This window comes from Abrus precatorius, unplaced genomic scaffold (assembly GCF_003935025.1).
Source record: "Abrus precatorius isolate BTA unplaced genomic scaffold, Abrus_2018 Scaffold9, whole genome shotgun sequence".
Classification (NCBI taxonomy): Eukaryota; Viridiplantae; Streptophyta; class Magnoliopsida; order Fabales; family Fabaceae; genus Abrus; species Abrus precatorius.
The window spans coordinates 21,803,428-21,828,066 of record NW_020874439.1 but is presented as its reverse complement, the minus strand read 5'-3'; the positions used below and the strand labels follow the sequence as shown (position 1 = coordinate 21,828,066).

Sequence of the window (24,639 nt, the reverse complement as noted above, 5' to 3'; positions counted from 1 at the left end):
AATGAACTTCCAAGAAAATCTGGGACAGCATCTTCATTTCATTCCATCCCAAAGAGTTTAAGTATTTTTTTTCTCAATAATTTCCACAATTCCAATAATCAAAGAAAAGTTTTCTTTCAACGATTCTGTGAGATTTGTAGTCTAATACAAAATTATAAAAGGTTACAAAGTATATGCAACAATAGATGCATATAATTGAATTCAATTAGTTATAGTTGCTTAAATGCTCATGTGATTCCTGCATGAGTTTACTCATATTGTGTCTTGAGATGCCCATCCTCTCTTCTCCAATTCTTGTCTCAATGCCTGTCAGCAACCAAGATATTTTTCATCACATAAACATTCAAGGAAGGGATTCTTATGTCCCCTGGAATCAAAGTATAGTTAACTAAATTTACCATCAGTTGAAATAAGTGACTCATCTTGAATAAAAATAACCAATTTAGACTCAAATTTAGTTAATCATATAAAAACCTGACCAAAAAGTGTTTAACTTGATATGAAGCGAAAGGGAGTTTTCCCCTGGAACCATGAATTTCTTTATAGGAAACTAGAGAGAGAAAGCACACAGGTGTGATACTATCATACCTTGATTCTTTTTCTATTCACATCAAAATCAAAGTTTCCCAACCGAGATGCAGATCGATACTCCACGGTAGAACCCTTACCCGGAGGAAACCAGAACTCAACATCATCCACAAACTGTTAGGATATGACATAAAAGGGATTAGAGATGGCTATTGATATCATCTAAAATGAATAAAATAATGAATTTCACATGATGAGTTCCTTAGATGCAAGTTACTCATAGTCTCATACCCCCAAGATTGAACTTTGGTACTCTACACGAATATAGTCTTCTTTCCTTTCAACTATTCGTGGCGTAAATTTGTCTGGTGTTGTTGATTCTATCTGTAAAATTATACATAAAAGGAGCAAAAGAAGTAAATTAAAGTCGTTGTTGATATCCACTGTCAAGGTAAAGAAAATTGCAATAAAGTACTCATAATTTCAGTTATATTTATTACCACATCTATCAGTTCATCCATTGCCTCTTCTCTGGTCACAGGATTTTTCCTACCTTCAGGGTTATAGTTCCTGTACAAGAATTAAAATTTTAAAACAACGTGACACCATGATTCAATCCAATTAGGTTTGGATTTTGGTGGGACCATGATATATGCAAGGACCAAGCTAGAGATTTTATTTCTTTAAAATAAATAAAAAATGCAATAATTTCACCGACCAATGATCATGTGACCAACAGTCTAATACTTATGTCAAGTCCATGTTGTTCAATAGTCAACAGCTCAAAACCTGTTGCACTACTTTCACGTGGTTTAAAACGTGATAAATTATTCCAAGTGCACTATTGTCTATTGCAACGTGATTCTCACAAACATTGGTTCCTTTTGGACTAAAATAAAAAAGTGATTGTGTATCCAAAATAAATAAATAAATAAACAAACCCAAGCAAGTTGATTATCTTCTAAATCTGGTTTAGCAGATCCTCCTCAAAATGCAATTTTGACACCACAGGTAACTTAACTGAAAATTAAGGCCCCCAATATAAAATACATAATCAAAATCTAAACATCATACTTTAACTTAGTCTTCAATAAACAAAATTGTAATTATTTCAAATAATCCTAATAAAAGAAAGGTTAAAATTAAAAAGAGCAAAAGAAGGGAGCTTGTACCAAGGAGGAGCATAATGGGTGCGATCACTGATATTCTCAGAGGTTGATACACAGTTCTTAGTTGCTGGACACAGAGCTAATGCTGGTGGGTTTTTCTGCACTCCAAGATAATCAGGTTTTTTCCCACTGCACCACCAAAACACAAAACCCAAACCCATTTATAATGAAAATAACAAATTTTCTGCCTCAGTAATAAATAATTAATAAATAATATTTTTTATCAGAAATTATAATATTTAAATATTATTAATGTACTAAATTTTGCAACATTATGTTGTTTCAATAAAAAACTATTATACATAAATTAAAGAAAAAGCAGGAATAAAAGGTTATTACTTAACACTCATTTACAGACCCTTAATTACCCATCATTCATCAAGTGATAAAAATCAAATCTTTAACTTAAAAAATCCAAATTCACATTCAAATCAAAATGAAAAAGTAAATTTTCAAGGATAATAAAGAGAAACAGAAGATGGGTACCTGAAGTTGAAGATGGCACCAATGGTGGCTAGTTCACTGCTTCTCAAAATGAGTTCTCTTCAAGAAGAAAAATATTTCATGTGTGAGGGATTTCAGAAGATGAGCACGATTCATAAGCATCACAAAGCACAAAGAGAGAGAGAGAGAGAACCTTCGATTGATTTGGTCGGTGGGGTTGTCATGGTGCTGCTTCTGACAGAATAGAATAGAGGGAAGAGAGGAAGTAGTAGTAGTGTTGCGTTTGGTGGGAAACTTGAGGCTGCAGAAAGTGCATGAAGATGCCATTGAAGCCATTGTTGAAAGGTGAAAATGACGATACGAGAAAACTAAGGAACTTGAGAGCATTAAATACTATGTTTATGAACGTGTCCTGGCCGCACCACCAGAAAGTTATGTAAGAAATCTGAAAATAAAAATGAGATGTGAATCATGTGATGAATCAATAGGAAGTCGGTGGGATTCTTCGTTTCCGACCAAATTTTTTCGCCGATTTGGATATGGTCCACTGAATTTTTATTCAAAACTATATTTAATTGCCCGAATGTAAAATTAATTTTATTATAATAATTAATGATAAAAAAATAAGTTAAATTAGTAAATTCTGCCATTTAACTTTGATTTTGATTTGGTTTGCTTTTATTTTATTTTATTTTAACCTCTGAGTATTTAAAATAAGTTATTTTTTTTTAAAAATATATTAAATTTATTTCAAAATTTATTATTTATCTTTTTTTATATCTGAAAAAAAATATTTCTACAAATTCGTTGGTTGCTTTTTTTTTCCCTCATTTTATTCTCTTTCATATTTCAATAATTATTTCCTTTGACTCTAATAAAAATATTCTTTTTTATTTTTTTTTCCCTCTTCCCTTCATTTGTGTCTTTATAAATCATTACTTACTTTTTTTAACTTTAAAAGGTAAGTTTTGTAATTGAATATTTGATTTGTAGAAAAAAACAAGAAAAGAAGCAATAATAGTAATATCTAATAAAATGAAACTTCTGTTGCTTAGCTTTTCATTTCTTTTTAATAACTCGAGGACGTAACTAAAATATTCTTAGAAAAAGATAAAAAATTTAAAATTCAAATGGAAAAAAAGTATGAATGAAGAGTAAGAGAAAAAAAAAGATATATTTTTTTTGTTAGAGTTTGAAAGTGAAGAAAAATATATTGTAAATGTGAATAAGAGTAAAATAAAAATAAAGAAAATAAAAAAAATTGTAAAAATATATTATATATTTGCTTCGAAAAAAATGAACGTTAATTATTTTAATAAAGTTAACTCTTTTTATAAAAATAGCTTATTTAAAACGCTTCTAATGATTAAGGGTAAAGGGATATATATATATAAAAGAAACCAAACAAAAAAAATTAATGAATCAATTTACAGTCTCAACTTAAAAAATATTATAAAAATATGATTTTATTGTTAATTGCTTTTCTAAAATATATTAAATTAATAAATTTATGAACTTAATTGAATTTATTAATAAGATAAAATATTTTTATAATTATTTAGTCACATGTTATTGTATAAGTAAATGATTAATTTTTATAGTAATTAGTTTAAAAAATTATATTTATTGAATATTTTAATTGGTTGACAATATAAAAAAATTATATAAATAATACATCAAAATTATATTAAAAATTTATTCAATATTTAATTTTTAAAAGGATCATGAAATTAATAATATTATATTTGTACAAATGATAATATTATAACTGTATATATATCATGTGAGGCGAAGAAGGTACTATTATATTTAGATAAAATAGAAAATTAATAGAAATAAAATAAGTAAGGAAGTAAATTGTGAGAAAAATATAGATGAAAAATGAGATGATAAAAATATTTTGTTTGAAGGGATAGAAATAAGAGAGAGAAAAAAAATTACTGCACAAGTTTAATCCATGCATAAGTGTGTTTATAGAAAAAGAGCATGTATTAATGATAGATAATAAAAATATATAGCAACTTTTTATAAATATTACAGTATTTAAAACATTTAAAGTTATATTATAATTTTTAATATTTTTTATTTCTTAATTATTATTATTTTTTCGTGTGTTGTTAGTCCCCCCTCAGACAAACAGAAAAAAAGAAAGAGAGCGTGAACAAGTGTGACAAAAGCAAGACTTAAGAGGAGCATTAGCAAATATTTGGGCACATTACGAATGAATTGAACTCAGTGCAGTTTCCATCACAACTCTTCAGTGACTTGGTTTTTTAAATTCACCCTTTGAAGCGGCAACACAGAAGAAGACGAACGAGGCACCATAAGAGTAAAATATAAGTCTTCTTCTTCTTCTGCAAGCTTCACCCATCCATGGCTCGAAACAAGGTTCCGTTTTTTCTTGTTTTCCAATACCCTTTTGTATTTCCTTACTTCACTCCTCTGGGTTTAGGGCTTTACTTCTAATTTACTCGTTTTCCGCTGAAACCCCATTTACAATTTTATTTAAATTTCATTATTTCTGAATGCTTAAGAGTTTATTTGATTTTAATCTCCATAATTAAATTCTGAAAAATAAAGGAAGCATTGGTTTTGCTGCTTGATGTGGGCCCATCCATGCATTCCGTTCTTCCTGAAATTCAGAAAGTCTGTTCCATGCTTGTACAGAAGAAGGTATTAATCATCCCAACCGTCTTTTCTATTCAAAGTTTCAGTTTTTTGTTATCTTGGATCCGTTTGGAAGAGTTTATGAATAACTTGTGGAAATACCTTATGATTCATGTAAGCTCTTTTTAGCTTACTTACATAAGCTTGGTATATCTTATCAAACTAAGTTTTTCTTAGCTTATCTCAATAAGCTTCATGGTTGAATTTATGACATATATCACCATTTAGAAGTATGATTGGTTAGTGCTTCGAGAACATGATTTTTTTTCCCTCTTGCTACAGTTGATCCATAACAAATATGATGAAGTCGGAATTGTCTTATTTGGAACAGAAGGTACTCACTTTAATATTTACTATGCAGTGGATCATGTTGACTTGATGCTTTTTTTTTTTGTTTCATCGCTGGTTTTATTGTCATGTGATTACAAACTTTTCCTTACATTCAAAATTGTTAGCTACCCGTAATGCAGAAAGGGGTTTAAAAAATTAGAGGATCTTCCTAAGTTCCTATAGTATCTTTTTTGTTGTGTTTCAGTCTCATTCTAAATAGAATCTTTGCACTGTTGACTACACAGAGTTTTTCCATTTTGATTTCCTGTTGTTACTGTTACTATTATTCATACTCTAATGTGCCACTGGAAAAATCCTTCTTCTACTATGCCTTTGGTTTTCTTTAATTCATTCATTTTCTTATGGTGGAGTTTGATCAAAGGCATCCCTTACCTGTGTTGATATTGACTTTTATCAGACACTGATAATGAACTTACTACGGAAGTGGGTGGGTATCAACATGTTGTGGTTTTGAAAAATATTAAAGTTGTTGATGGAGATATTGTCGAGGCCTTACAACTACTGCCTCGAGGAACACATGATGGTGACTGTATCCACAAAGTTTTTGGTTTTCTGTTGTGGAAAATATTACTTGTTGATTATTATCTGTTTTTTTTAACTTATTTTGTCAAAAAATCGTATGATTTTGAGTTCTGCCCTGCATTAAAAATTTTTCATACTAGTTGCTTCTGGAAAAAGCATTCCCTTTGCAAGTTATTTACTTTTAGACTATGAAATCTTGGAGATTTGTGTTTCTGATTACACTGTATTACTTAATGCCATTTATCTTTCATTATGATTAAAATTTTCCTTTTCAAATAATTTGCTATAAATCTCTAATTCTTTACATAAGAAAAACATTTGTTTCTGACTTTCCATTATACATTTTACTTGCTTCTTCAAGATTAACATTTAACACTTTTGTTTCATTTATATTTGTCAACAATATTTTCTTGCATGATTGGTATAGTGAGTTAATATTTTCCTGATCACCATTATGTTTGTCTTGCTAAAATAAAAGGAATGGAAAACTTTATAAGGTTAATTATTTAATTTTCCAAGAGGAATTTGATCCTTTCCTCCTGTAATTTTCTGGATACCTTGACTTTGATGTTAGTCCTTGATGCTGTCATTGTTGGCATGGATATCTTAATAAAAAAATTTGGAGACACAAACAAGGGAAAAAAATGTCTCTGTCTTATTACAAATGCACAATGTCCAATAAAAGAACCTTATGAAGGAACAAAGGATGATCAAGTTACTGCCATTGCTAAACAAATGACTGTCCATGGTATGAGGATGGAAAGTATAATTCTGAGAGGAAAACTTAGTCAAGATGCAAACAAGAAAATAACGGATGAAAATGATCGCCTGTTAAATATTTTTTCAAAGGAAACGTCAACAAGATTGTTGTATGTGGAGAATCCAATTTCTTTGTTTGGTGCTCTTAGAACCCGAAATATAACTCCAGTTACAGTTTTCAGAGGGGATCTTGAATTCAGCCCACAACTGAGGATTAAGGTGAGATATTTGGTCTGATATATAAATTTAATTTCCAGCCCTTGATGATTGAATTGTTTTAGTGTCATTTATATTCATTTATCTGATAGAACCCATCATAGCTGATGAATCAGAATCATGCCATGTGTATGTTTTTCATTTCCATTGTCATATTAATTTGATATTTAATGTTGTTATGCCATCTTACAAACTTTTTTTTCTACTGTAAATGTTCATCAAATGCTAAAATTACTCCATGGACAATATGGATCTTTATCTCTAATTAAAGTTGAGTATTTTGAGGCAAGGTGACCATGGAAGGTAATAACCAATGTATTCTCTTGCATCTGCAGCTTAATATTTAACATCATATCTCTTTTATTTCATGCTTCATATTTTGGTGCCTCAATTTACTAATTTCAATTTGATGGATAGAATAGTGAATATAATTTGTTTTGGATTTATGCATATAAATTCAAGATGAGTGTGCTGAATTTACAGTTGAAGATTACTTATCTGTTCTATTTATTTTTCTTCCTTCTCAGTTTAGCAAGTAGGTGCTCCTTGCAAGTGGGTTGGTTATCCAATTGGCTTTTTAAATAAAACGTTAGTAACAAATGCGTTTTTTTTTTTTGTTTTTTTTTTTCTGTTGATATGTAAATATAGTAATTAGACCTGTTGATATATAGATACAATAATTAGGAATGTAATATCAGGATTACTTTTATTTGGTAATATTCTGTAATTAATATAGATTCCTATATACTTGTATAAATTCAGACCTTTGTGTCAAATGCAATACATACATAAAAGTTTCAAATATTACATTTCTATGTTTTCATAAAATCTTTAATGATAATCAGGTGATGGTATACAAGAAGACAGCAGAAGAGAAATTTCCTACTCTGAAGAAATATTCTGATAAGGCTCCTCCAAATGATAAATATGCCACACATGAAGTCAAAGTAGATTATGAATACAAGAGTTCTGAAGATCATGACAAAGTTGTCCCCCCAGATCAAAGAATTAAAGGTTATCGTTATGGGCCTCAAATAGTTCCCATATCCTCTGCTGAGTGGGAGGCAGTAAAGTTCAAACCAGAAAAGGGTGTGAAGCTTTTGGGATTTACTGATTCTTCTAATGTATTGAGGCAAGATTGTATATGCTTTAATAAAATATATTTGATTTAACTTTGTTAATGGAGATTTCCTGATTCCTTATATCTCTTTTCTGTCTGAATGTTTTACTAAAGACACCAATACATGAAAGATGTCTATGTGTTCCTACCTGAACCTGGAAATACAAAAGCCATGCTTGCAGTTTCTGCAGTAGCAAGGGCTATGAAGGAAATGAATAAGGTGGCAATATTACGGTGTGTCTGGAGAAAGGGACAAGCACATGTTGTCATTGGGCTCTTAACACCCAATTTATCTGATAGAGAAAATATTGTAGGTTTTTCTTTTCTCTGTTTCTTGTATTATGTGTTGGTTTATCTGTACAGCCTTCAATTCAGCCTCTTTATTTATTTTAATTATTTATTTTTTGGTTCTCTGATTATGCCATGCAGCCTGATTCATTTTACTTCAACGTCCTTCCTTTTGCTGAGGATGTGCGAGAGTATCTATTCCCTTCCTTCACTAATTTCCCAGCATCATGGCAGCCGAATGAGCAACAGCTAGAAGCTACAGCTAACTTAATAAAAACATTTGATCTTGCACCCCATGGGAAAGAGGAAGTTTTGCTACCTGACTTTACACCAAATCCAGTCCTGGAGGTACATATTCTATCCATTCATTTTGTTTCTAGCTTATTTTGTAACTTATGCCTTCATTGTTCACTTATATTTCCATGTTCTTTTTAACTTGGAAGAATTTAAAGTTTTGTTCATGACATGGATTTTCTTCTCTTATTATTGTTACTCAGAATCTGAATTTAGCATACCCTTGCTGGCTAGAGTTAAGAGTTAGTACTGAATGTTTTAAGATGTAGAGAACGTGTGCTTAATTTCAGCTATCTTGTATATTTTAACGTCTCCACTGTGTAAAAATTAGTGTTGAGATGAATTTGAAGATCAGTTAGCAGATAAAGTTTTTTCCAATCTTTTCAGCGTTTTTATCGTTTTCTTGAGCTGAAATCAAAGGATCCAGATGCCACAGTACCTCCTCTTGATGACACACTCAAGAAAATTACAGAGCCTGATGCTGACCTGCTTTTGCAAAACAAATCTGTGATAGACTCATTTTGTAGTTCCTTTGAGCTAAAGGGGAATCCCTTGGTAAGAATTGTGCTTTGCTCCTGGTCATTACAAACATCAATTATGATTTACATTGGAAACATCTTGCATTCTTGCCAGTTGCCGCAGAAAAAGTCAAGGCGTTTCTTGCGAGATAAGAGATCTATTTCAAGTGACGAAGAGGGTAAAGGAAACATAATTGCTCAGCCTGCCAATCTCATTGAAAATACATCAATTAAAGTTGAGAAAATTGGCGACCTGACTCCTGTCCAAGATTTTGAAGCCATGGTTTCACGCCGAGATAGTCCAGATTGGGTTGTAAAAGCAATTACAGATATGAAAAATAAAATATTTGACCTTGTAGAGGATTCCCATGCAGGTGATAACTATCCCAAAGCACTGGAATGTTTAGTTGTGCTTCGCAAAGGTTGCATCCTTGAGCAGGTAAGAACATTTCCACTTTAACCTTTAATTTTTCTGGTATCCCTATTTGAATTTCTGTGTTTTTATCTGCCCAGGATTCTAAACTTACTAAATCCACAAACTTTTCTGTGAAGGAACCAAAACAGTTCAACGATTTTCTTCGACATCTTTGCAATTTCTGTCAAGAGAAAAACCTTAATAGTTTCTGTGAATTTCTTTCTTCTAAGGGACTCACTTTGATCTCCAAAACAGAAGCTGTAGACAGGTTTTTTTAATCTCTCTTATGAATCAATTCATTTGGTTTTTGACCAAATCCAATCGCTTCGTGTGATCCATTTAGAACGGAATAAGGCTTTTGTTTTTGTTTATGATTCAATTCATTGAATTGTTCTTTTCTTTGATCATAATTTGTCATATGGTTTTGCTATGCAGTGAAGTTACCGATGATGAAGCCAGAAGTTTCATGGTTAAATCTCAACCAAAAGTTGATTGATTCCTTCACCATATGTGCTTAAACATCTGAGAGCTTTATTTTTATGCCTCAGTAATGAATAGATATCTTGTATAGGCAACTGTTCTGGTAAAAAATAGGAGTGCATTGTAAATTTATATGTACTCACCTGGGATTGTGACACTTGATGGCAATTGTGAGAAATCAGATTTTGGCAAACTTAAATCAAATTCATTAAGCTTAATGCATAAAACTTTCGCAATCTAGTTTTGGTTATGATATGATAAAACCAGTAGGAAGTTTGACGCAGTCGTATGATGAATGTTAAAGTTGGTTTATATTCCCAGTTTTCATGAACTGATACTATTTTAGCACTGTGTGCTAATAGACCAATGGATTTTGGTCTTCTGTTTTTGTCTGAATGTAGCTCAACCTTTATTTTGTTTGCTTGAATTTCGTATTCAAATATTCAATACTTATTAACTTAATTTAAAATTAATATTTTCTTTTTTTATTTTCAAATATTACATGTTATTGAAAATTATATATTTTTTGGCAAACCTAAAACATTTAATTTTAAATGATAAATTGAATTGATTTTTAAATATCTGTAAAAATAAAACGTCTGAATCCTATTTTTGTCTTAAAACAAGACATACAATTAATTTCAATTAATTTTTGTATTTAATATTTATTATTAAGTAGAGATTTAAGGTATAAGAGTGATAATAAAATACAAGTATTAAATAACAGTTTACTTAAAGAAATAATAATAATAATAATATAACAACACTGTCTATAATCGGCATAACTTCGAGAAGCATGCGGTGCATTAGAAGCACCCAAAACCCATGATAATTATTGGACCATTATGTTAGCCGCATCACAAGAAATCACAATGTATACACCAAAAATTCATAACCATATATGTCGTCGAATTCAAAATAAATAAAAATTAATTCAAATAATATACACTTAATCCTCTTAAGAAAGGTTTTAAATTTAAATTTGTGTAAAAAAATAAATTCTCGTGCATTGTTATATAAATGTTCCTGGTTCAAATAAGAAGAATGAGTTAGTACTTTAATAATCAACTTCATTTTAATGGATACCATATATGTAACACATTCATATAATTTTTATACAATAAAAAATCTAAAATAAAATAAATGACATAATAAAAAAAAACTGTATAAAGTATTAAATTTTGCTATAGCCTCTTATTTATCTTAATATTTGTTTATTACTTTATGAAATAAGTATTAAATAAAATAGTACATATATTTATTATATTAAATACTTTCTCTATCTAATAATTAGAAATATTTATAAGAATAAAAGATAAGAGTATTTATAATTATTCAAAAGCACTAGATAAATAAAATAACTCTACTTTTATTGCAATCAGGTCTTCTTAATGCAATGTACATCGAGTTGAAATGAAAGTTGACTAAGTTTACATTGAAAAACAGAACACTTAGCCGAATGAGAGAAGGAGCAACATGCTTTGGTGTTTAATTATGAGTGAGTATCATGTTTTGATGTTTATGGAAAATGGAGCAGAAAAGTGGCGATGGCAGTGACACGAATGCATCCAATCTTGTGTTGTATTCTTTCTGTTTTCGCTTTATGCCTCAATGTGGAATAATAAAAAGTTTAGTATATTGTTTTTAATTATTTAAAGAGCTTTTCAACTGTTAACTTATCCTTTCTGTGTTTATTTTAATCCCCTTGTTCATTTCAATTGTAAAAATGAAATTTTTATAACTTTCCATTTCTGGGTTTTTGTTTTGAAATTCTGAGAGAATGACAACCCCCACCCCAAAATTCCTCCCTTAAAAATGAAATCCATTGCAGCATCTTCTTCTCTGAATCAAGAATAGCTATGCCTAATACTGGTCTTTTTACAAGGAGAGCAATTCGGTATTCAGAGCTTTATAATGTATATGCAGTGCTTTAGGAGACAAATTCAATAACTATTCATCAATTCTTAAATTTCAGAATTCGAGAGATTGAATCCTCTGCATTATGTTCCAGTATTAGTTGATGTCCAAATAGACAACTTTTTTATATTTCATTTTTTCCGATATGCTTTCTTTGTTTAGAATGAAAAGATTAAAGAGAGATGCAAAAGATGTAGGAAAATAATAATTTCATGTGTTTGTATTTTTATTTTTTGTGAGTAATATATATATATATATATATATATATATATATTTGTGAGATTTATAGTTTATTTATTTTTTACTATGTGAGATTAATAAATTCAACTATTAATTTAAAAGTTTATATATATAAATTAATTTTATAAATTATAAATAAAAATAAAATGAATAGGTATTGTATTATTCTATTTCAATGATAAATGTTTTTAAAATATAAATAAATATTATATTTTAGATTTATCTATAAATATTTAAATCAAGTAAAATTTAATATACATAATCATAAAAATAATGAGATAATTTAATAATTAAATTGATTATCTTGTATTTTTATGAAAAATTATTAATTGGTATAATTATTTAAGTCAACAAATCCTTACACACACTCTCTCCATATATTTTTTAAATATTTTAAAAAACATAATAAAAAAAATATTATATCAAAGTTTTCATTTATAATAATTACGATTAAAATATTTTTTTATAAAATTTGCTTTTTTTACTCTCTTAGTTGTCTAAGCAATAAAAAAATATTATTTATATATTTTTTTATTTGTCAATCTAAATAACACATCTTTTTATTTTTTTTACTTACTTTTTTTATCCATTATTCATTTCATAAAAAAACTAGCCTTATGATGAAGTGACCAAGCTCAAAGAGAGTAACATATTACCAATTGCCCGTCTAGCTCAGTCGGTAGAGCGCAAGGCTCTTAACCTTGTGGTCGTGGGTTCGAGCCCCACGGTGGGCGTGTGCGAGTGCCTTTACCTTTTAAAAGATGTGGTGTGAGATTGTTTTCAAACAAATCATTTTGTTATACTTTTTGATTGAACGCTACCGATCTTTCATCGTATATATCATTTTTCGTTGACATCTCATGTTGAAGCATTTTGTCGCAGTTAATTTCAATGGCTTTATAATTCTCGTTACATCAAAATTATGCACTGGAGAGCCGTAGAAAAGAAACACTAACCATAAATTTTCATTATGCTGATGTATACATTTTCTATGCTCCTGAAACATGGAGCAGAAATCACCTAGATTGGATGTAAGCTTGGGAGTATAAAATTGTTAATGGTGTAGCTTGAAGCAGTATATCTTCTTCACCAGTTGCTAGTAATCTTTACTTCACCAAATAATTTAAATTTGGCAACTATAACCACCTACTTTTTGTCTACTCACTAAAAAATTCCTAGCCAATAAATTCAGCATGATACAAGGCTAAGAAGCAACAAAATTGTCATGTTTCAACTCATCCAATTTTTTATTTTTTTTCCTCCATGATGCTGCACAGCTTCCATCAAGTTTGGGTATACCAAAGGACGAAAGAAAAGCATCTCTCGTGCGGGTAAATTAGTAAAGGAATGTGGTTGAGCATGCTATGGTAGAAATTAGCGTGCTGAGGTAATTTAGGATGAATACAGTGATGGAGATGCCCACCATTTCTTGTCAACCCACCGCTGGCTGTGGTTAAAACTGTGATGCATTCTTTTCCTGCATAAGGCAACAAAATATTCAAGACACAAAAAATGACGTGCTGCTTCATAGAAGATGCAATCTAGGCACCATATCAAATTGCAACTCAATCTTCCACCCAACACATTCACAACAGCCAAATAAATGTAGGTCTCCCCCAAATTATACAGCAGATTCTTAGTAAAATTTCTCACTAATTATATGTAAAACTACTTTGCAGACGAAAAACTATATGTAAAATATTTGACGCATTTTTGTCAATACAGGAATACAACAGTAACTCTTATTATAGAAAGTTGCAAATAATCAAATAATGTGTGTTTCACCTTTTAAGAGTTGAGCAATCATCGCACGGCTTTAGATTTTCCCTTTTTTTTAATACTTTTATGCAGAGGGCGTTCTTGTGTTTCCATAAGCACTTCATTAAGCATTTGTAACCATAAGTTTTCAAAGTGTTTGTGAAAACTCTGCTGAAACCAATCCAAAATTTCTGAAAACAATTCCCTTGGATTCTCTTTCCACACTATTCTTAACATAGCTGAGCTATCAATCAGCCTGCTATTTAACTTGCTTAAAAGATTTCCCACCCTTTTCTGACCAAATGCTTCTCTCTTCATAATACTTTCAGGAGGGGCTGACATGCATTTTCGAACAGATTTTAAACATGGACACACCTGGCCTTCAAGCAAAGCATAGGCAAACACTTGCACCCGATGTTCATAATTGCTAATGAGCAATGAATGCTTTGGAAGCTCCCAACAGAAACGTCCAAAGGTTGGGATTACCCAACATTTTACTTGGTCAGTCTGGGCATCATAATAAGGTTTGGGATCCGTCAGGGGAGGAGAGAAGATGCATGAAGACTTTGCATGTTCAACTAGCCAAGCTGGCTCCACACTTGTTACTCCATGCATATATGCTCTCTTGGCACTTGTTATCCCTTGTTTGTTTGGTCTTTTGGTCTCTAACAGTTCATTGTAAACCAAAAACTCAGGGCTTACAATGGAAACAGATGACCAACGATGAAGGAAAACACTTTCATCAACCATGCATGATTGATACCTAACAGCACGAAAAGGTTTCTCTCCATTGGAGGCCCTAGAAGAAACTGTACTGCGTTTAGCAACCCTATCTGCCCAACCAGCACATATTGCTTGACAGATGAGCCTTTCCTCAACCAGAGAAAGAGGATATTTTTTAGAAGAAACCTGCCATGCATGTTCTACATCCTCTAAATTTCCATGAATCCAAGAGTCCTCTTCTTCAAAACCACCTCTATCACTCTGATAAAAGACCAGTTTGAGTAGCTGTTGTCGAAGCTTGGACATTTCATCCATTGTTTTGAAATGCACTGCATTTTCATCACAGAATTCTACTGACTTTCGTGAATGTTCAAAACATTGCAAAGCATAAGCTATGGTTAGGGCATCACTAGTAACAACTCGAAACTTTTCTCTTGCAACTTTAGCAGTTTCTTTTAGTTTCTTTCTCCGCAACTTCTCTTTTTTATCAATGTCTTTCCCTCTGTCACCCATGCTAAATTTCTCAGACATCTCTGAATCTCTGCTGCTATCATCTTCATATTGCATTATAAAAGGATTTGACAAGCTCAAAGCTGCAGCAACTGCAACCGCATATGCCAAAAGCAGATTTTGATTACATTTATGCTGGTGTCTTGTATTTTTAATAACGGTGAGGAGCATTCTAGAATGACGAGGACTCAAGGGATAGTGTGCCATGGCTTTGCCCAAAACAGTAAGTTCATCCTTGCTATCAAGTGCTTCAAGAGCTTTCAAACAATTCTCAGCCTCGAGCAGAGAAGCAGCTTTTAGAGAAGTAGGAAATGGGAAGTTTGCAACCTGGATGAGATGCAATAAGAATAAGCATAGAAATACCTCAAACTAAAAGACAAAGAATAAAAAGTGAAAAGAATATTCAGTTTGACCAGGCAGGAATGGAGTAAATTACATAGCCAGGCAATTGTGCTCAATAAATTTCCTGATATAGAACAAAATAGACTATGCAGGAGCGAGCTTTAAGATTATAAGTAGCACATAATGTCTTGCAATCAAACAGCAGCAATCTAAATGAATGCAATCTTGTTAATGATGTATGTAGAAGACCTTTTGGCTTAAAAAGGACTCCATTCCCTCACTCATTACATGATAATTGATAAATAGCCAAGCCATCAGAAAGGACAAGTACATGATGAACTATTTCTTCCTCTGTCTGCTAATGATAGCACCCAACATAAACAAGCAAATGGAATGAAAACACAGAGAGGATAAAGTATCATACTAAACATACCTTCTTAATATGCATGGATTTCAAGAGAAGGACCACACCATGAACAGGTACTTTCTCAACTTCAGCAGGAGAGTGCTCAGGAAATTCATTATTAAAGGCAGCAGAAGAATAGAGACGATAACAGTGCCCAGGTCCAGTTCTTCCAGCTCTGCCTGCACGTTGAGCGGCAGATGCCTTACTTATCCATTGTACTTCATATGTTTCCATGCCATTAGAGGAGTCATAATTTTTCACCTTTTCTCTTCCAGTATCAACCACATACTTTATCCCTGGGATTGTTAAAGATGTTTCAGCAACATTTGTGGCAATGACAACAAGCCGTTCTCCCTCCTTGACTTCCTCAAATACACGAAGTTGAGCTGTTGCAGGAAGCATGGCATACAGAGGCAGAACAAAGAGTGCACCAGGAGGACTGCAGTTTTCTCTAGCTCTTTTCTCCCTGAAAACTTTTGATTGGTCTAAATTACCTTCTGTATTCATAGGAAATGTCTGCTCCCCATTTGAGGAGCTTAATGGAGCTTGCCCAGACAATTTTTCGAAGGCAGCCTTCAGTGAAGCAAGACTTCCTTCCTGTCCTAAGATATCCACATTATTACTTTTGTTCTCCAAATGCTGAAGATTATCATCATCATTGAATTCCAGTTCACTCTCTGCTTCTGAATCATAAGAAAAATCTGATTCATCCTCATTTACATCTTTCTCATCTTCATCATAGCCACTAAATCTATCAGTTTGCTGAATGGACGAGCTTCCATGAACCTCAAATGCTTCATTGATCTCATTAATATTGATTCCTTCAACAGAATTTGTTTCATGGACTGCAGTACTATCACTTTCCATGGACCCTTCAACATTTTTCTTGATAAACTCCCTTGAAGCTTTGCGTAACTTCCTGCACAAGTCCTCTACTTCCCTTTGTCCTGTAACAAAGACAAGTATGCCCCCAGGTGGCAACCTCTTGTGAATTGCCAAGACCTTCTTATATGCTTCTCCAATATAATCTGTTTTCTCTGTTTTCTTTGAGAAGTATACTGTTACTGGAAATTGCCTTGTAGGAACTTCTATCACAGGTGGAGGAGTACAAAATAACCTTCCAGAAGTAAAGTCTTGTACTCGCAAGGTGGCACTCATAAGCACAAGTTTTAGTGGAAAAACCAGTTTTTCAGGACTTATACTTTCCCCTGAAAGCATCATCTTCTGCTGTTCATTATAAATCTGTCATTTAATAGTAAAATAAAAGGCCATCCTTATTAGAATGTTGGATCCACAATTATTATATAAAGAAATTTTAAAATATTTCATTTGTAAACATTTGAAAAATAAATCACTCTCTTACTCACCATTTGACGAGTTTTAATTACTCGTGAGAGCATTCCGATCAGAATGTCTGTGTTCAAGCTCCTCTCATGAGCCTCATCAAGAATTATGACAGAATAACGCCTCAGTAAAATATCATTCTGCACCAGTTATTCAATCAAACATCATCAGCACATATGATTCTGTAACTCTATTACCAATCTTGTTTAAGCATAACTAATAAGTTTTGTTGATAAGAATGATGCTTGCAACTGCTAATGATAGTTAACATGGTATGAACAAATGAAAGTGGAAAATAAATCAACTTTTACTTTCCAATTTAAAGTGATATGAAATATATATATCATCTTAAAATGTGCTCACATGCACACATATAGAATAATGTTACCAACAAACAGAAGTTCCCAAGTTGGTGATTTCCTTGGAATGATGAATTAAGATATTACATAATGAATAATAAATTCAAACATTCTATCAAGTATAAGTAACATAAAAGAATCCTTAATACAGACAAATGTTTCTTAGTTCCTATGAACTTATCAGCATTTCCACAAACTGAACAAATATTTCGACAAATTTATCATTTGTTAATCAGCAAAAAAATTGATAAAACTTGATAGGACTTCTCAAAATGAAAACCTAGACAAAATATTGGGGTAAAATATAATGACCTGAACTTCTCGTAGCAAAATTCCATCAGTCATAAACTTGATAGAGCAACTTTCTCCAATCCTCTTATCATATCTGACCTGAAAACCAACCTCCTTTCCTAGGTGAAGACCAAGCTCATATGACACACGCTTGGCAGTGGCAAGAACAGCCACCCGACGTGGTTGAGTAACACCAATAATACCCTTACTTGAACCATAGCCAGCTTCATAAAGAAACTGATAAATTTTGAAATTAAAAAGAAAATAATCAAAGGATAAGCTAATTCAAATGATAGGCACTATCATCATAATCAGGTATCAGACAAACTCACCTGAGGAACTTGGGTTGTTTTACCACACCCAGTTTCTCCACATATGATAACACTAGAATGGTCATTTATAGCTTCCATTATCTCTTGCTCCATCATAACTATCGGCAGATCCTTTCTTTTGTCTTCAATCTCAGTTGGTCTGTATACATGCACAACAGTAGGAACATTTGAAGACCTCAGGGAAGAAATATCTGGAAGGTTACTCAATTCATTGACATTGGAGTTAGGGTTCCCATCTGTCCTATCCTGTCCCATGTTAAAAAATGCCAAATAGTATTAGAGTAAAATACAGAAAGACAAAGGAGATCATTATGATGTCAATCAATAACAAACTATGACATCTTAATTCAACAGCCATTACAGATATATAAGCATAGTGTAGTGCGTAAACAAGTTAATTCCTTCTAACAAAATAGAATCTGAAATTTGGAGTAATTTTTACTTACACAAAAAGAAGGTAAATTGACAGACAAATATTAAGACTAAGGCTTACTCTTACTAATTCATACGTGTTATAAATATGGGCTATTCATCCAATGGTCCAAATGACAGATTTGAATTATATCTTGTATCTTGATCATACACAGCAATATTCCATTTGAGAAGGAACTATACCTTTGACAAGGTGCTTCTTATTTCATCAATAGAACAAGACGTGGGAGAAGAACTTCTGACTTCATCAGGTTTCTTGTCGACGGAAATATCAGCAATAGGTTTAGGAACATAGTTATAATTTACAACTTCAGTGCCATGAACTCCTGTTCTAACGGGTGGAATTTGAATGATGTCTTTTTCTTCAACTTGATGAACTGGGGACAAATGAATCTCTTCTGTCTCATGTTTCTTAGAGGGCCCATCAAGTGAAACCTCCAATCCTTCTTTCAATATATGTACAGCTCTCCTACGTTTTTCCTTCATAGTCTCATCCTACAAATATACAACTGACTTCAGTAAATAAACTGTCTCAACTCAACACATTATTTTATTCATAAAATTAACACTGCTTTTCGATGGTACAAACCCGATTGATATTACACGACGACTGCAAAAGAGGATATGCATAGTCCGGAAGTGTGTTTTCACTGAAATTAAAAACAAATGAAAAAATTGGCATTCCAAATTTTGATCAACAGCTTAGTGCTTCCTGCAGAAAACAGCATTAAAGCAGGAACTACAACTTAAGAATAATTCACACACATACTTCATTGTCTTAATGGCTTTTGCCAACAGAAGTTGCTTCTCCTTGTCATCCTGCATAAACAAAGGGAACCACACAAAATGAGACTGAAAACAAAAGAGAAGAGAATGAAAAGCATTCACTTTTTCTCCATCCAACAAACCTCTAACTTCTTGAGCTTCTTCTTCTGAGGCTTGCTCAGCTTCTGTTTCTTATTTGATTGGACTTTGCAATGTTCCTAAATCAACAGGACTTTGATCATACCAATTGTGAAAACATGTAAATTGAATGAAGACAAACATAGCCATGTTCAACTGTCCCTACCCGTTCCATCCCTTTTCTTTTCTTCATCCTCTTGCCCGGCAAAATTAGCGTGTTACTATCACCATCTCCCAAACTACAAAAAGAAAATAAAAATGTAAGTATCATTCAGAGTGTAATTTACACAAGTTTGTGTCCTTTTTTTCAGTTTCCATCAGAGAAGGCAATTTACCTTTGAGAACTGAAAGGAAGATGGCCTCCAGAACTTTCCATCTTGCAAGACCAGCACTACCCTACACGATGAAAGAGGTTTGTGAACTCCGAAGGTACATAGGTAAAGGGTGAAAAAGGTATCAAATGGAACAGAAAGAAAAAAAGAAATAAAGTAAGAATAAAATAGAAAAGATGTATCCTTAAAATATAATTTAAATAAATATGAGAGTTGGAGTGTGTACGGTGCTTGAGAGAAAATTTGAGTTCTAGGGTTTCTTTTCTTCTTTGCTTAATTTTTAATTTCATAAATCCCGGGTTTTAAAGGGTAAAGAGAGTCCCATCTTAACATAAGAACACATATTCATGCCCAGTTTTAGATAAGAGTGAGCATGCATTGGATTTATATAAAATTTAAATTTATTTTAAATTTAATTATATAGATTCAATTTTAAATTAATTTAATTTATTTATTTTAATATTTAGATTTAATTTAAAACTGATTTTAAATTTAATAAAATATACTATAAATAATTTTTATACTATTATTAGATTATTATATTAAAAAATATTTTTTATAATAATTAATATAATATTATATCTGCATATATTTTAATAAATTAATAATATAATTTTTTTATATTTATATTGTATTAAAATTAAATTTATATTTTTTACTTTACATTATTTAGCATAAAAATTAATTATATAAATTAAATTTTAAATTAATTTATTTTTATCTTTTAAACTTATTTTTAAATTTTAGATTTATTTTAAAACTGATTTAAAATATGATTTTGGTTGAAACTAATTTTAAATCTAATAATTTATGTTAAGTTAGTTTTAAATCTAGTTTTATCTTAAATTAATTTTAAATTTAACTTTAAAGCAAAATTAATTTTTAATACATTTATAAATTTAATTTTTAATGTAAAACTACTTTATTTTACTACACTGTTGAATTGAATTAGTATATTTTAAAAAGATTTTAGTAATTTTTATTAATTATATTATAAAATATATTATTTTTAAAATATATTTTTATTAAAAATAATTAATGATAAAATTTTAAATTAAAACTTATAAAAAAATACTAATAGTAAATAATGATAAAAATATTGTTATAAAATTTTTTGAAATTAAAAACATATATTTAAATATAAAAATAATATTAGTAATTAATTCAAAATATTTATTATATTTTTATATATTAAATATAATAATTATATTTTAGAAAATATTATTTTAAATATTTAGTCTTAATTATAAGAATTAAGGTTAAAAAAATATTATTTATAAAATGTAGTCATGAAAAAATTTGTGAAATATTAGATGTAAATTTTTGTAAAATGTAAAAAAATATCAGCCGTAAAATATACCGCAGAGGTCTAGAGGTAGGATATAAAATAATATCTCTATGCACAATATAGATTTGGATAAAAAATAAATAAAAAATTTAGTGATAAAAAGTAAATTAAAAATATTAAATCGGTTATAAAGATATGATAATTTAAAAAAACCAGTTTAATATAAATTCAATTTTTTAAAATTAATTTAATATTTGTTATATATTAAACTTGCATAATTAGATTTTTTCGTCCAACCCTAGTTTTGAATTCAGTTTGAATAAGATGGGTTCAATTTTTACAATAAAAAATTATTCCCATTTGTTTGAAGCAGACCTTGTAATCTACTTACAAATTTTAAGAAAGCATTATATCTAATAAGATGTAATCTACTTACAAATTTGAAATTTTTTTTTTAGTATTTATGTATTTATGACCATAAATTTAGAAAAATATATAATTTTTTCTCAAGAGGTATCATAACAAACACTAAAAATACATAGTTAGTATTAGAAAATCCATAAATACTTTTTAATTTTTATAATATTAAAAAATTTATAATTGTTAATTTATAATTTTCTTTCAAATTTTTGAGTATTATAGCAAATATATTTTTATTTTATTATTTTTTATGATTTAATTTTTATTTTCATGTATAATAAATTTTAATATTTATAATTATTTTAAAAATTGTTTGAAGTTTAATAAACTAGCAATCAACCTGTACGGTATCGTAAAATTAAAATGATTTTTTAATAAAAATTAAAAAAATATTATATAGTTATTTTAAAATTTAATAAACTTTATATATTTAAAAAGTAAATACTATAATTATTTATGATAAATATTTTATTATGTTAAATAAAATTAAAAATTAAATATATAATGTAAGATAATAAATATTTAACACAATTAGAAATAATTATCTTTTAAAATTAATTTTATTTAAAGGAACTGAAATCAAGATTAAAAATATATAAAAACTTAAAACATATATAATTACATTTTATATTCTTTAATACAATAATTAATTATGTAAAATTCTCATAAATTTATCATTTATTAAATAACAATAAAATTTTATTATATAAATAATATCAAATATAATTCTATTAAAAAATTAAAAAATAATTATTGAAGAATGAGTGACAAGAAAAGAAAATAAACTTATTTGAAAATATATAAAATACATTTATTTATAAATATTAATTTTAAATAATAAAAATTAAATGACGCTTATTTTTTGATTAATTAGCACATAACAGAGATTAATTCATAATAAAAAAATTTATAAAAACTTATTACAAAATATGTTATAAGACCAATGATATATTTAAGCCTTAATTTTATTATTTAATATTTTTTATTTTTATATATTGTTATTTGATTGATTATTATTATTTTTATTTTTTTATAAAAATTATATAATACCACAATTCTAATATTATATTTTTATTTTGGAATTGAAATTGTTAAAAAATCAATTAATTTTTGTTGAATAATGTCTTTTTCTAATATATATATATATATATATATATATTATTACAAATTATCATTATAAAAAAAATATATTTAAATTTTTATTAAATATTAACATTTTATTAAAGATAAAATTTGAGTATAAAGGTGAAATACTTTAAATCATTATAGTTTTAAAGAAAATTTACCATACATATCAATAGATTATTAATCTAATTTACATTCACAGTATATTTAATTATTTAAATCTAGTTATTAATTATATATGATAAATATATATTAAACTCATATGAATATAATTAATTTGTTCTAGTTTCAAATATTTTAAAATATATATATATATATATATATATATATATATATATATTACAGTTGCAACGAATGTTATAAACTTGGATAAATTATTTGTTTAAAATAAATTTGAAAATAAATAATTATATATAATAATTCAAGACCAAAGTTATCATATGATATTAATTATTAAATATGAATTTATTTTCACTATTATTTTGATATAAATAATTAATTAAATAACATATATAATATTTATTATTTATTTCATATGAAATAAATTTTCACTACTATGAATAACATATATAATATTTATTAAATTTATGTTAGTTAATTAAGCATTTCTTTATTTTATTTCAATTATTATTAATAAAATTTTATTTAGCCTCATATTAAAAATTAAAATAACTCGAATGTGATTCTCCATTCTAAATTTAATATGCAAAATTAAATGTTAATTTAACTATACATTTTTGTTAATAATGTATCACAAGAAATAATGTAATTCAAATATCTTAAAGCCTGCACATTATAAAATTATACAAATCTTAAGAATAAAAGATAAAATAAATTTAAATTTGATTAAAAACAAAAGCTCAAATATCAGTTATTAAATTTGAATTAGAGAATTAATTCTAATGTGTTTCAGTCTTCTACGTTTAGATTCAGAAAGACAAAAATGTAAAACACAGAAGAGGAATATAAACAGGAACAAAAATGGTAACTCATGTTAAAAATTGAAATACTTAATCCAAAAATAACAAAAATAAAATGAAATAAAAATGAAGGTAATTCAAAAGGTAGTCAAAACATGGTAGAGGAAGACTACATTATTTACAGAATCACAGTACTCTTAATTAGATCTAATATGATTAATACAAATTCAACTCCTAATTAGATCTAATATGATTACAAAATGTAATTGTTTTATTTTAATATTATAAATTACAAATTTTATTTTTTGAAAAATTATCTATCAAATTGAAGCCCTTAAAAAATGCTTTTCAATAAACTAAGAATCACTTCAAAAATCGATTTACAACTTAAGATATTATCAAAATAATAAATATAAGTAAAAATTGTTAAAATTTTAAAATTAAAATATTTTAATAATTCAAATCCAATTAATATCTTCTTAATCAATATAGTCCAATAAAATTAATTAAATATTAATATCGTGGAATTTGTTACATTATAACTAAATAAATGTAATTAAAATATGATTTTCTTAAACGTGGTAGATTATAAAGAGTGTACGTTTCAATTTCTATTTACTTGACTCTTATTTATAATATAACGGAAGATATGTAAAATTTTATGATAATGCTACATTGTGAGATAAATTTAAAAATTTATAAAATTAAAAATTGAATATTTTTATTTTAAGTAAAATTCAATATTTTAATCGATAAATTTTGAATTAAAAAATATAAAATATTTATCTGTTTTATTTGAATATGACCTTAGGAACTTTTCTAGTTTTCAATTTTAAAGTACTTAGAAATACACACTATTCTACACAACAGTTGAGATCTGTTTTTCTGTAGGACAATGAGGATAGGAAAAAATGTTAAAATAAAAAGCTATTTAGGGCTTTTAGAAAAATACAAAAATAATTCATAAATTAATATTAAATAATTTATTATTTTTTAAATAAATATTACTTCTTATACTCATATATTTAATTTTTGATTATTTTTTTAAAAGTATAATCCTTAAAAAGTTGTTTGAAAAGAAAATTTTTAAAAGAGAAAAGAATGAAAGACAAAATTTATATTTTAAATAAATATATTTAAAATTTAAAATTTAAAATTTAAAAATATTCCTTCTTCTTTTTCTTTCTAAAAATTCTCTCAAGGGATATATATATATATAAAGTGGA

At 28.6% G+C, this 24,639-nt stretch overlaps 3 protein-coding genes and 1 non-coding gene across 9 annotated transcripts; 2 read left to right on the top strand and 2 right to left on the bottom strand.

Annotated features, from left to right (window-relative positions):
- Nucleotides 1-10: 10 nt before the first annotated feature.
- LOC113850238 lies at nucleotides 11-2,693 on the bottom strand. 2 transcript variants are annotated; one of them, XM_027480690.1, is made up of 7 exons: nucleotides 2,335-2,693; nucleotides 2,184-2,240; nucleotides 1,701-1,826; nucleotides 1,029-1,098; nucleotides 820-912; nucleotides 589-702; nucleotides 11-306 (listed from the first exon to the last, which is right to left on the bottom strand). In XM_027480690.1, the coding sequence occupies exons 1-7, from the start codon at nucleotides 2,526-2,528 to the stop codon at nucleotides 253-255; spliced, it is 708 nt and encodes a 235-aa protein (XP_027336491.1). In that variant the 5' UTR covers nucleotides 2,529-2,693; the 3' UTR covers nucleotides 11-252. The 2 variants fall into 2 exon arrangements, with proteins under 2 accessions (XP_027336491.1, XP_027336492.1); XM_027480691.1 differs by lacking the exon at nucleotides 1,701-1,826 and having other exon boundaries at nucleotides 26-306.
- Nucleotides 2,694-4,341: 1,648 nt separating this feature from the next.
- On the top strand, nucleotides 4,342-9,990 carry LOC113849501 (ATP-dependent DNA helicase 2 subunit KU80). Of its 2 annotated transcripts, none has more exons than XM_027479451.1 (12): nucleotides 4,342-4,529; nucleotides 4,722-4,814; nucleotides 5,091-5,142; nucleotides 5,557-5,688; nucleotides 6,256-6,659; nucleotides 7,502-7,788; nucleotides 7,891-8,086; nucleotides 8,206-8,412; nucleotides 8,746-8,913; nucleotides 8,992-9,315; nucleotides 9,429-9,559; nucleotides 9,727-9,990. In XM_027479451.1, exons 1-12 carry the CDS (start codon nucleotides 4,515-4,517, stop codon nucleotides 9,785-9,787), a joined length of 2,070 nt encoding a protein of 689 aa, XP_027335252.1. In that variant the 5' UTR covers nucleotides 4,342-4,514; the 3' UTR covers nucleotides 9,788-9,990. The 2 variants fall into 2 exon arrangements, with proteins under 2 accessions (XP_027335252.1, XP_027335253.1); XM_027479452.1 differs by having other exon boundaries at nucleotides 4,409-4,529; nucleotides 9,001-9,315; nucleotides 9,727-9,849.
- A 2,599-nt stretch (nucleotides 9,991-12,589) lies between these two features.
- TRNAK-CUU lies at nucleotides 12,590-12,662 on the top strand. Its single transcript has one exon. It is a non-coding gene; the product is annotated as a tRNA-Lys (tRNA).
- Nucleotides 12,663-12,794: 132 nt separating this feature from the next.
- Nucleotides 12,795-19,993, bottom strand: LOC113849385 (ATP-dependent RNA helicase DEAH13). 4 transcript variants are annotated; one of them, XM_027479271.1, is made up of 13 exons: nucleotides 19,887-19,993; nucleotides 19,664-19,724; nucleotides 19,495-19,567; nucleotides 19,334-19,408; nucleotides 19,195-19,244; nucleotides 19,015-19,075; nucleotides 18,609-18,920; nucleotides 17,994-18,239; nucleotides 17,683-17,898; nucleotides 17,035-17,151; nucleotides 15,695-16,909; nucleotides 13,714-15,246; nucleotides 12,872-13,405 (listed from the first exon to the last, which is right to left on the bottom strand). In XM_027479271.1, the coding sequence occupies exons 2-12, from the start codon at nucleotides 19,702-19,704 to the stop codon at nucleotides 13,732-13,734; spliced, it is 3,921 nt and encodes a 1,306-aa protein (XP_027335072.1). In that variant the 5' UTR covers nucleotides 19,705-19,724; nucleotides 19,887-19,993; the 3' UTR covers nucleotides 12,872-13,405; nucleotides 13,714-13,731. The 4 variants fall into 4 exon arrangements, with proteins under 4 accessions (XP_027335069.1, XP_027335070.1, XP_027335073.1 ...); XM_027479268.1 differs by lacking the exon at nucleotides 19,887-19,993 and having other exon boundaries at nucleotides 12,795-13,405; nucleotides 19,471-19,567; nucleotides 19,664-19,779; XM_027479269.1 differs by lacking the exon at nucleotides 19,887-19,993 and having other exon boundaries at nucleotides 12,871-13,405; nucleotides 19,664-19,838.
- Nucleotides 19,994-24,639: the final 4,646 nt, after the last annotated feature.

What these genes read in the sequence shown, in the direction of transcription:
- LOC113849501 (XM_027479451.1), top strand. An exon ending in TATCTGATAGAGAAAATATT is followed by an intron (nt 8,087 to 8,205) that starts GTAGGTTTTTCT and finishes TATGCCATGCAG; the next exon opens with CCTGATTCATTTTACTTCAA. An exon ending in AAAACAGAAGCTGTAGACAG is followed by an intron (nt 9,560 to 9,726) that starts GTTTTTTTAATC and finishes TTTGCTATGCAG; the next exon opens with TGAAGTTACCGATGATGAAG.
- LOC113849385 (XM_027479268.1), bottom strand. Translation starts at nt 19,704, where the DNA reads ATGGAAAGTTCTGGAGGCCATCTTCCTTTCAGTTCTCAAAG. An exon ending in GGACAGTTGAACATGGCTAT is followed by an intron (nt 19,409 to 19,470) that starts GTTTGTCTTCAT and finishes CTGTTGATTTAG; the next exon opens with GAACATTGCAAAGTCCAATC. An exon ending in TAATTAAAACTCGTCAAATG is followed by an intron (nt 16,910 to 17,034) that starts GTGAGTAAGAGA and finishes ATTAAATGACAG; the next exon opens with ATTTATAATGAACAGCAGAA.
- LOC113850238 (XM_027480690.1), bottom strand. Translation starts at nt 2,528, where the DNA reads ATGCTCTCAAGTTCCTTAGTTTTCTCGTATCGTCATTTTCACCTTTCA. An exon ending in TGGATGAACTGATAGATGTG is followed by an intron (nt 913 to 1,028) that starts GTAATAAATATA and finishes ATAATTTTACAG; the next exon opens with ATAGAATCAACAACACCAGA. An exon ending in ACCAAAGTTCAATCTTGGGG is followed by an intron (nt 703 to 819) that starts GTATGAGACTAT and finishes ATATCCTAACAG; the next exon opens with TTTGTGGATGATGTTGAGTT.